Source organism: Orcinus orca, chromosome 9, assembly GCF_937001465.1.
Source record: "Orcinus orca chromosome 9, mOrcOrc1.1, whole genome shotgun sequence".
NCBI classification, from domain to species: Eukaryota; Metazoa; Chordata; class Mammalia; order Artiodactyla; family Delphinidae; genus Orcinus; species Orcinus orca.
The window spans coordinates 88364434-88376107 of record NC_064567.1 but is presented as its reverse complement, the minus strand read 5'-3'; the positions used below and the strand labels follow the sequence as shown (position 1 = coordinate 88376107).

At 47.9% G+C, this 11674-nt stretch overlaps 1 protein-coding gene across 1 annotated transcript in view; it reads right to left on the bottom strand.

The window, feature by feature from the left end:
• Positions 1–880: 880 nt before the first annotated feature.
• The window catches only part of CDHR3 (cadherin related family member 3), a 60485-nt gene continuing 49691 nt past the window's right edge, over positions 881–11674 (bottom strand). The window contains exons 14-16 of the mRNA XM_049714697.1: positions 10856–11037; positions 7565–7596; positions 881–4261 (exon numbers count right to left, since the gene is read on the bottom strand). Of these exons, the coding sequence (XP_049570654.1) occupies positions 3957–4261; positions 7565–7596; positions 10856–11037 (519 nt within the window). The 3' untranslated portion in view covers positions 881–3956. The remainder of the gene's footprint in view (positions 4262–7564; positions 7597–10855; positions 11038–11674) is intronic.

Sequence of the window (11674 nt, the reverse complement as noted above, 5' to 3'; positions counted from 1 at the left end):
CTCAACATTTCTCTCCTCCTCCACTTTGGACACATAGCTAGCTTTAAGAACCCTTCAGCGTCCAGGTCTTCCCTCACACTTTTAGAGACCGCTGGGGCTCCATCTGCTTTTTCCCGCACCCACTACCTATGAAACTCATTTACTTCTCATGCAGTGCCTGGGCGGTGGCTGTGGTCTTTTCAAAGAGCTGGTTACCTTCTCAGTGGGATTATTCCTTAGAGCAGGAGCCCCATCTCACCCCCAATACAGGTGACACATAGTAGGGTCTCAGTGATCTGAGTCTCCCCCCTATTCTCCATCCCATCCTATGTCTGACCTTTTCCCTGGGCTCCAGATCAAAGGTCTCACTGGCCTCAGGATACTCCCATCCTCCACACAAGGAACTCACACCTGCTCAGAGCTGCCATCCGGAGGTTATAAGCCATACGCTGGTCAGATAACCCAAGGCTGGGGCCCCTCCTTGGGCATCTCAACTATTTTCTTTCCTTCTTTTTTTTTTTTTTTTGTCCATGCTGTGCACATGTGGGATCTTAGTTCCCTGACCAGGGATTGAGCTTGTGCCCCCTACAGCGGAAATGCAGAGCCTTAACCACTGGTCCACCAGGGAAGACCCCTCAACTATTTTCTGATAAAGCCTCCCCATTAAGTTTTAAACAATATTTAAGTGTTTCTGAAATATCTTCTTCCAGAAAGGAAATTCCAGACTTGGGTTAATTTATCTTTCAGATAGAACACTCAGGGAACCAAGAAACAGAGGCCAGGATGGAAGTGGAAATAGAATCTTTGGGGATGTGTATCAGCAGGCTGCCTTCAGCTGCAGCAGACAGAATGTAAGCTCCTCAAGGGCAGGGTCCTGGGGCTGCTGTGTTTACTGATGAGTCAGCACCTGGCACACAGTAGTCACTCCATAAGTATTTACTGAATGAATGGGAGGTATAAACACACTAAGTTTGAAATGAGAAATGCCACGTTTCAATAGCCATCATTTTCTAGATTCACTCACTTGGTTGCTTTAATTTTCTCAGCCATTACAAAACACATTACATAAAAAGGCAAACGGTAGATCTACAGACGTGAGCAAGGGCTCTATGGAGCAAAAGCATCATTGCCCGGTTTCTGCTCATGAGCCACACATGCTTTTAACACAGGCGGACAGCGATGCGGACCTGGCTTCCTGCTGAGCACAGGGAAAGCGCAAACTTAAGAATTCACAACGGAGGCTTCCTTGGTGGCACAGTGGTTGAGAGTCCGCCTGCCGGTGCAGGGGACACGGGCTCGTGCCCCGGTCCGGGAAGATCCCACATGCCGCGGAGCGGCTGGGCGCGTGAGCCGTGGCCGCTGAGCCTGCGCGTCCGGAGCCTGTGCGCCGCAACGGGAGAGGCCACAACAGTGAGAGGCCCGCGTACGGCAAAAAAAAAAAAAAAAGGGGGAACAACAAAAAAAGAATTCACCACGGGGTTCCACATCCCTCAACAGTGGACCCCTCCGTGTCCTGATCCCTGAACATCTTTGCTTTACTTTTTAATGACTCAGCATCAGGCAAGTCAACATTAGCTACAGTAAATTCATGTGATTAAGGCCTTGGGAGAGAAATGTGAGAAAACTTTTACAAGGTCCCCAATGGTCCCTGACTTGATTTTATTCAGATAATTTATTTTTGAAACCTGGTAAATGTTAGAAACCAAATGGCCTCAGCCCTGGACCTGAGATTTCTGATTTCCCCTGATCAAATAGTCAAATATGCAAAAAGAAAAGGTGGTTTCGAAGCTTCCTGGTACCACTCCTGACCCATGTCTTGGGTTCCTCGAGGTTCACATCTTGGGGCTTGGAAGATAATCAGCTCTTCTTGCCCATCACCAGGGAAAGAACTGACTCTTCAAACAGACCCCAGCCTTTGGGAAGTCCCTCCCTGTGCCTAACTTAAATCTCTTCTTCTGGCCGAGAAGCATGATCCCCTCCTGCCCTGTCATCACCAGAGAAGGGATAACAGCTGCTCACCGCCCTCCTTTTAATCATCCTTAATGGGCTCATAAACAGTTATCAGGCACCCTCTTCAGCCTTCTCGGAGCCTCATTTTACTTGCATTGAGGCTGAGAGCTTCTGAGGAAGGTCTTTTACCCGGGACTCCACAGACTTGCAGAGTCTTAAATGGGTAGTCAGCCACTTCACCCACTTTAACCTCCACAAATGAGCAGCTCTGCCTTCTTTGCAAAATTTAAACCTATTCAAGGGAGTTCCCTGGCAACCAAGGCTTATTAATAAATTGTGCTTGCTCTAGGCCAGGACAGGGCATTTTAAAAATGTTTCTTTTTCTTGAGAAGTCACACGGACGCAGGGGCACACAATAAACGGGCAGCTCCTCCTTCCGAAGTTCTGCATTTGCAGGATGGATCCTGCCTGCCCTCTACAGGCCATCCTGGGCCTGGAGAGTTCTCATCTGGCTCTCCAACTGGGAAACGGGGTGCTGCTCCAGTAGACTCTCATCTAGTCCTTTCTTCTGGTTACTGGACCAGGGGCCCAGCAGCTGGGAAGCAGGACATGGAGCAAAGGTGAGGGTTGCTCGGCCTTCACCAGGCACGCACTGAAAATTTCCATTTCCTGTTGCATTGCAGAGAGATTTATTTTCAGGTCACTGCTTGTGGCCACAGGTGAAAGTCCCAGCTGTATGAATGGCTAGAGCTTCCCACTGTGTCTCTGCTCTGAGTCCTGTGGTTCCCCCCTCCACCAATCACAGAAGGTAGGGAAGGAGCCAGGCAGGTAGGTTGTAGGGCTGGTGTTGTTTTAGCTTTGAGAAAAACAGTGATTTTAGTTCAAGAGGAATTTTCACCAGGATGGCTAAAATGAAAAGGACCGACAACACCAAGTGTTGACAAGGGAGTAAAGCTGTCCGAACTCTCCATCGTTGAAAGCATAAGTTGGAGCCACCAACTTCAGAATTCTCAGCAGATTCCAGCAATGGCTCTTACAATCCCACTCCTAGGAGGAGGCTCAGAAGAAACACGTGTTTATGCTATGGAAAGACATGTACAAGGAAGTACACAGTGCTATACCTTATAATAGTAAAAAACTTGGAGCAGCTACCCAAGTGTGGAATGGATAAATGACATGTGGTAGATTCCCTCAGCGGGATAAGAGACACAGTGAAGAGCCCTGCATGACTGGTTCACAGTACAGCTGGGTGAATCTCACAGATATGGTGCGCAGCCAAAGGAGCCAGATACAAAAGAAATGGGGAGCTCTTTTTCCATTTATAGGAAATTTCAAAAAGGCAAAAGTAATCTGTGACAATAAAGACCCAAATATTGGTTGCATCAGGGAAGAGTCTACATAGTACTGAGCTGAATGCCTTCGATCTGTGCGCTTTATTGCATTATCAGTTTTACCTTAATGAAAAAGAATTAAAGGTATTTAGTGTGTTTTCTTCTTCCCAGGTGAACAACTCATTATTCATCCTTTTTTTCCCACTGCTCTGCCTGTTTTGAAAAAGATTAGATGTGACTTACAATGGTATACGGTGTTGAACTGTATTTATAAGTGAAGAAATCTGGGTGACGCTAAAATAAAGGCAGGAAAATAAGGTGAAACCAGGTGGGAGGGTAGTCCTCAGAATTTAGGCAGGAGGTCTCGTGCACTTCCTAGGGGCGAACGGAACAGAGCTTCCTAGAGGTCAATGTGAAGAAGAAACACAAGTCCACACCCACCAGTTAGCAGTCCAGCTGATCAGAGGTACTGAGGCCAGGGCAAAATCTCTCCTGGGCTGTCTCAGAAAAAGGCAACTCTGAGATGAAAGCCCTTCATTTTAAAGTCTGTCAAACATTCCACCTGGGACCCTGGATCCTCCACATTTTCAGCCCTCCACCCCGACCCTGCCCTCGAAGAATGTAGGGTGAGGCAGCGTCCCAGACAGTCAAGCTCCCGCCCTGTGCTGTGCTGTGGGCCAGGCAGCCAGACACCGTTCACTTTTCTGGGTGCGGTTTGGGGGACCCCCCACCCATAAGGGCTGAGTTTCTGTTCTTTGGGGTGCTTGGCTTGCTGTCCTGGTTCCTGGACCGTGGGACTGTATTCTTGGCCTGTGCTTTGTCTCTCAGCCCATCTCCTTCCTTGTGGGTGCTCCTTAGTGGCCCGGTCCCTTCCCCAGTGACAGGTCTTCTTGGAGCAGCTCCCTGAGGGCTGGACGCCTTCCATTTTGGCATTTGGGTTAAGGGATCTTTCCACTTTCTGGCTCCAGTTTTTGTGTTGAATTCATATATTGCCCCAGTAACTAGGGAAAAAAATTACACCACCAATGTATAAACAAAGGAATCCAAATGCTTCTCTGCTCCCCCATCTCCACCCTGCTCTCTTCTCGCCCCCAGGGAAAGATGAAGCAGCTAGAAAGATTGAAAGCAGGCTTGTGAAGAACACAATCTTCACCTGCCTGCCCTTTCCACGAGCTGAGCTGTGTGGCTCTGACCACACAGGTAGCAAATCTCACGCTTCCCTGGAAAGAAAGGTTTAGGAGAGTCTCAAGGTCACCTCAATGGCAAGATGAGAGGCCACAGAAGTCTTGAACTCAACATGAGCTTCAGATAAGTGAGGCTCAGTTTCTCATGGGGTGACCCATTACGTTCTGATTTGTTTGTTTAAAAAGATCCCCTGAATCCCTGATATAAACAGGAGTTCACCAAGGAAGGAGGGAAAGACTTTGATTTTTATCTATGTTATGTTAGCAGAGATTTGCAGACACAGACACACAAATCTGGACCCAGTTGAGATGATGCAAGGGAGCCATTTTTATTGTGTCGGAGCGTGCAGACGCTAATTGATGTTTGTTCACATTAGTCCAGTTGGCTCATCGCTTCCTTTTTCCTTCTCGCAAACACACAGACGCAGAACAGCCTCGGTCCTCCCTGGCTTTTGCCCCAGAAGATCTAGTTTCCGGCGTGCCCCTGCTCCTGCTGTTTCCCTACAGCATGAGTGGCCTCTCAGGCAGAGGATCCCACCAGCACTTATGCTAATGTGGGCACATTATGGTAACAAGTACCTAATAATAGAGGGAAATTTAATTCCAGCAGCAGCGGCAGCCTGTCCTGGAGAGGAGCCATCCTCCCTCTGAGGAGGACCAAGCGGAGCCGTTCGCATGTGAGGGTGGCAGGGAGCCAACGCACTTGCCTCCCGAATTTGGTTTCCTTCCCTTTATTCACGTCTATAATTGAGCCTTTGTAAGTGAAGGGATGTGTGTAAAGGAGCTAAATTTGGAGCTGATTTCATGGGGGTGATGAGAGCTCTGGAGGCCAGCTTTACCTTATGTTCATCTTGCTGTCCAAGAAGGAATTCTTGGCCCTGATCGAGGAAAAAAAGAAGCCAAGCTTGCCATTTCTCCATATCTCTCGTTACCAATAGGATGGTGTTTAGAAGCATTCAGAAAGGATGAGGCAGGTGGGGGGAGGTTGAGTCCCAGTGAGCAGAAGACACAGTGGGTTACTGAATTCACCAATTCCCTGAACTGGCCTGTGATTCAGGGAGGGAGGCTGGACAGAGGCGTGGTCCTTGAGTGGGACCCTTTAGGTGGAAACCTGCTGAGGCCTCACACATGATCATGTGCTTGAGTGTCTACAAGCCAGCTCTGTTTTGAGCCGATCTCACGTTGCGGTGCCGCCTTGAAGTATCAGCACTGTGTAGGCCCGACAACCAAACGCACTGGCAGACTGAGTGAAGAGCAGGACGTGGGATATGGTCCTTCATGACTCCACCAGCCTGGAATATGATCAGTGCCCTTATGGACGACACTGCCGCTTAATTACCTGGGTCTGCGGCTTCTCCATCAAAGACAGTGTTCATCTGGATTGTTTCCTAAGGAAAAGAAAGAGACGGCTTCAAGCACAGCCCTACACTCCTCCCCCCAGGAGAGGCTGTTCTTCCTTACAGCCCAGGTTCCTTACCCAGGACCTTCCTGACATTTATTTATTCAGTAGGCACTGTGCTAGATGCTCGGGACACATCGGTGAACAAGGCAGGGCTGGTTACCGCCCGCCCAAAGCTTGCCATCAAGCAGGGGCCATTGACAAAGAGGCACTGCAATTTACTGTGATAAAGCCTGTGATGGGGGAATATAGGATGCTACGGGGGCGTGGGGGAACAGGGCTGGGAAAAGGACATTTAATGCAGACTTGGGGGGTAGGAAAGCATCCTGAGTAAACGCCATCTAAGCTGCACAGAAGGAAGAGCAGAAATGCCACGCAGCACCGGCCAAGATCGACATCACCTACGCGGGATCTGCCAGGCAGATGTTACGTGCAGAGCAGGCACAGATGAGTCAGCCTAGGCCAATGCAGCGCTGCCTCCGGGCCTGGCCTGCCTCACCTAAGCCTGGCGTTCCACACCTTATTCTTTCTCCTGACCTGTACTCTGTGCCGCCCTCCAGGACCTGACCTCTGCCCCCTGGAAACACCCCCTTCCCTCACACGGTGCCCTCCAATGACGCCGTTCTTCAGCACACTCACGAGGACGGTGTTGGGAGTTTAATGGGCCTTTGACCCCCGTTTGCATCACATAAGCCGTTACCTACTCACTTGCCCACAGCTCCCCTCTGTGAAAACAGAAGGAATCGAGATGTATGGCTTTCCTCCACTTGATCAACTCAGAAGCTGCACTTTTTACGGCCAGGGGGATTGATTTATTTAATCGATGAATTTAACTCTACATATGTCTAAGTCTCTGAGTGGCATCATCAAGGGTACTTGCCTTAGGCAATAATAAGACCCAGGAGACAGGAGATCACCCCTTCCTCCTGTTTGCAGACCAGTGCTTATAAGCACTTAGGAGACTGGCCTGAAGCGATACTTCCTCCGCGTCCTGCCTGTCATTTCCCAAATTCATGGATCTTAGATCATAACAAAGTCCTATTATTAGGGGTTAGGGGAGACCTGGGAGGGGGTCACCTTCAAGTTCCGTCACTTCCAGTGGGTGGATCAGGTTCAGTGAAAGAAAACTCAGGAGGTCACGTGAGGCGGTAACTCCCCAGCTGTCCTGTGACACTTTGCATTTACATGACTCTTCATAATTTTCCCAGTATTTCCCCACCTGTTATCTCAGGGCAGCTGTTCTCACTCCCGTTCCACAGGTGAGGAATCTAAAGCTTAAAGAGGCCGAGGGAGTCCCTGAGGTCAAGGTCACATGGCCGAGAGGGCAGAGCCAGCCTCAGCCTCCCACTGTGCTCTTTTTCTATCACTTTTCCCTCAAGGTGTGGAAAAGCAAAGCAAAAGTAAATCCCATTGAAGGCTGAAGCACCAGTTCTGGTCTTTAAGCTCCTCTCCCCCTAACTCACTCTCCTGGAGAAGTAGTGTAGATAATAAACACCACTATTCAATATTTATGAAATCCAGTTCTTCTGCAAATATAGCAGCAGACAGGTTCAGTGGAGGGAACAAATTCTATCAGGAGCTCGTCACACAGCAGTCTGCTCCAGTGGCCAGATACAAGCATCTCCCTGAATGATAAACACCCCTGTGGGACTGTGACGAGAAGGCCAGGGGGAGACCAGAGCCCCTCCCCAACCCGGCGCCCCGGGGCCAGCCAGCCTCACCACCGCCGCCTCTCTCTTTGTGTTCTTCATTTCTGCAGGCAAGAGGACAGACAAGAGTTAAGCTTCTTGGACACTAAATTGACCTTAAAATTTTACCCCTACAAAGAGATCTCTCTTAAGCAGGATTTGAGCTTAGTATTGCAGGCATAGCAAAGAATTTTCTGTCTCTAGACATGTTTGTTGACCTCCTTCCACCTTCTCAGAAACACACACACTCTCATAATACACCATTAAAAATTTTTAATTCTTTTTCCAGCTTATTGTCATTACTGGAAACTAGGTTTTAAATGGCTTCATAGGTAAAAAAGAAAGAGGGGGTTGCTACCTTTGTTTCTCATCTGAGGATTCTTTGCGTCCATTCCTTATGCCCTTTTTACAAAGTAACTAGGATGGGAGATAGTTTGTGAAAAATCTCATTTTCTAGAATTATCTCATTCGATATGATCAATAACCACTGTAGTTAAATTTCTAACCCTGCTGAGATATCCCTTGTGCATGTCAGATGCACACACCTATGGCTGGAGTGATTAGAACAATCATTTTTCAAAAACACTCTTTCCGGTTCTTTGTCCTGTCTCTCCCCATAGCTTGGAGTCTCCCTGAGACCACAGCTTTGGAGACAGTGGTGATGTCTCCTCAGATAGGCCTTGCTCATTTCACCAACGCCCTGAAATCACTCAGCTCTCCCAGCCCATCTGACTGCACCCAGCCCCGATTTCTAACTACCCTAACCTAAGTAACATGTGAGAATGTTCAAATCCATCACAATCTGAGAATAAAGTATCATTTGTTCTTTAAAAAGAGGCATCTGTCTAATACAGGGCACTAGCTGTCCTCAGGAGGGGTCACCCCCTCTGTGTGTAGCAGCAAGTAGATTCTGTGTTTAACTCACGGAGAATTCTCCATTCCTGACCCGCTTGGTGGGGAGCAGACCTTTAGGTGCTGATGTGAAGCTGATTGGAGGTGACTCAGTAAGGAACAGGCAGGACCGAATGAGACCCAAGCGGGCCAACGGTCCCATGCACCCTGCCCTGGCCTCCCCTTCCTCCAGCTACGTCCGACCTCTGTTTCGTTCCATCCACAGATGATGTGGCGGAAAACCCACCAACACAGGACTGTGCCCTGATTCTCCACCGAGTTGGAACCCTTTTATGTAGTACAACAGAGCAAGCAGAAAACAATAATAGCAACAAACAAAGGTAATCGGCACCGTACATACCTACTTTCTTCACCCTGTATCGGGGGAGAAGGGATGGACAAGAATTAACCTGAGAGCACTCTGCCCTGGTACACACGTGACAACATGGGGGCCTTTGGGCAACTGTGTTCCCCAGGGTTCAGGGGTCGATTGAAAGAGGGACCAGGGCAGGGGACTAAAATGCAGAATGGGCTCCCAGCCCTGCTCCATCACTGCTGGGTTGGGACTAAGGAGGCTTAGGAGTTTGATAAGTTTGAAAACTATTGCTTTAGAGAACTTCAGGGAACCTATTTTCTCTGACAACACTGAGTGAGGGCATGACGACCCCATCAGACGGCCCAGCGATTCTTCCTGCCTGGTTTTCCTCCCCAGTAACCATCTGAGCAGAAGATTTGACCCACAGTGGGAATGTTCGATGACTAGCAGTTAAACCCTGGCTTCCTGTAATGTGAAGAGTGGACACCTGGACTCTTAAGACCCTTCATTCTGTGACTCTAATTTTATTCTCTGCTATGGGACAAATATTGGTTGCCATATGGTACAACAAAGTGCCAGAGAGGCCAGGTCTGAGTCTGAATCACTAGCTAGTTTTTTAAAAGTCAACCACGTTGAAAACAATATGTAGAAGGTAACTGAAGCCACCAGGTTCAAGGCACACATTTGACTATAAATTGCATGTGAGTTGCAGTGTCCAGTATTGGATTACTTCCTTTAAGAACTTCTGCCCAAATCCCATTACAGAGCACTGCCATCCTTACAAGCTTAAGCATCACTCTTTTGGAGCTGGTTTTTTTTTTCTCAAATCAATTTGTGAGTATGGTCCAAATAAAAAGACCTTTTTAAATTTCAGCAGATGCTCAAGGATTTCTTACCTTGAAGTCAAGGTTGCCAATAGCAACGAATGCCCCCAATAAATATGGCAAAATGCAATGCACATCTTTATGCTAATACTTATACTTTTATACAGCCTTTCATCCATAGATTTTGAATTATTTGACAGTAGTAGTTAATCTTCAAAATACCTTTAAATGGCATATGAGTCTTATCACCCCTTCTTTTTGCCGGTGAGAAATTCCAAAATTCAAGTTCCAATACCTCAAGATACTTGGGTGTACAGAGCTAAACTTAGAATCTAGAATCCTAAGCTCACTGGGACTCAGCCATGAAAAATCATGCAACAAGATTAAAAAAAAAATAGTGTATTAAGCATTTACTCCACATCAGGAACAGTGCTAAGTGGTTCCTTTGCATTTGCTCATTTAATTGTTTGGTTTTCAAATAAAGGAATTGAGATTCACAGAGGTTGTCACTTGCCCAAAGCCATATACCCAGAAAATGGCAGACCCAAGATTTGAACCTCAACCTTATCTGACTCCAAAGCCCAGGCTCAGAACCATCACGTTTTCACTGTAAGAGCTACTACGACTCAAGAAACTGGCTCTGGGGAAGCTTGTAACAATTTGATGCTTTCTCCACTTTACTCTAGTACCTCCCTTTAGCCAGTAAAAGACACTCTGCAGAGCGTCACGGAAAGAGGCATATAAGTGAGCAGGTGAGCATCTCAGGGAGAGGAAGCAGGCCTGCGTTTACAGCCCTTCAGAGGGCCACACGCAAAAGAACAATGATTATTTAGTCACACCAGAGCCCAGTTCAGTCACTGGAGCCAAAAGCTTAATTCCCTTATTCCTTTTTATGCTTCCTCTAATTCCATCCCATCCTTTAAATATTCCACAAATAACAGCACGGCATATTCTACTACTACTCACAACCGGCCTTGTTTCTGGAGCTTTTATCCAGGACAAGATCACCAAGAGGCTGAAGCCCCGATTTCACTGAGAACTCATCAAGTGTGGGGCAGGTGCCAGGGAAAAGCAAAGGAACAGTTTCCTGGCCCGGCAGGTGATGAAGGGGGTCCACCAGGACAAGGGGAGCTGGGACGTCTCCCCCGTAGCTCCGTTTCCTTTCTTCATTCCAGGCACCCTCTCTACCCTGTGGAGAAATCCCAACTGTCTCCCTTTCCTTCTCCTGGCATCATCAGAGGCAGTATCCTCCGAAAGGAAATGGGGGAAGGGCCCAGCCCACTGGCAACTTACAGAGGTTTCTTGTGCTTCCCAGCCTTGCAGGGACAGTGTCTGTGGATGGCTTTGGCCAATAGGATGATCAGGGACACCAGGAGACCCAGAAGCAGCATGGAGCCCAAAGTGATGACAAAAGGCACATACCAGGCCGATGGAGAATACACGTTCTTCCTCAGGATCCGGTAGGTGATCCTGGGCTTGAATGACAGAAGAGGGAGATGAGTGGAGGCTGGTAGTCTTTGACATCAGAACCCTCTCACGTTGGGTGGTTAAATGTTCATCCTGCTTTTTGTTCTTGCTCTAAAGGTCGGACATCTGTGTGCTCATCGTTCTCACTCTTCAACCCATCACCTTATTTATAGTCTTGCCAGATGTCCATTAGACCAAAACCCAGAAAATGTAGGGAACTGGAGAGCAACTCTAGGCCTAATTTCATTCTCTTTCTTCTCCTTCCCCAAAGCTAAAAATTCCATTGGCTTTTTTTCCCTGCCAAATCATGGCATAAGCTAGGGACTAATATAGCTATTGTCTCTCACTGGGAAGGCATGAGCCATGAAAGTTGGGGTTTTTTGTTTCTTTTTTTTTAAACACTTTGTAAGCTTCTCAGTGTTCAGCCACTGCCAGCTGTGCTGCCAGCTGAGCGGGCTGTTATCACAGTGAGACCTCAAGTTCAGCATTTGCTTCCCAGAGAGGGAGACTGATAACAAAAAGTTATGGAGATTTCCAGGTTGGAGATGTCAGAGCTGGGTTGTGTTGTAAGTTGCAGAAAGGTGGCAATTCCTTACTTGGGGCACCTACTGGCTCCTACCACAACTTAAAGCCCTTCAAGTCCCC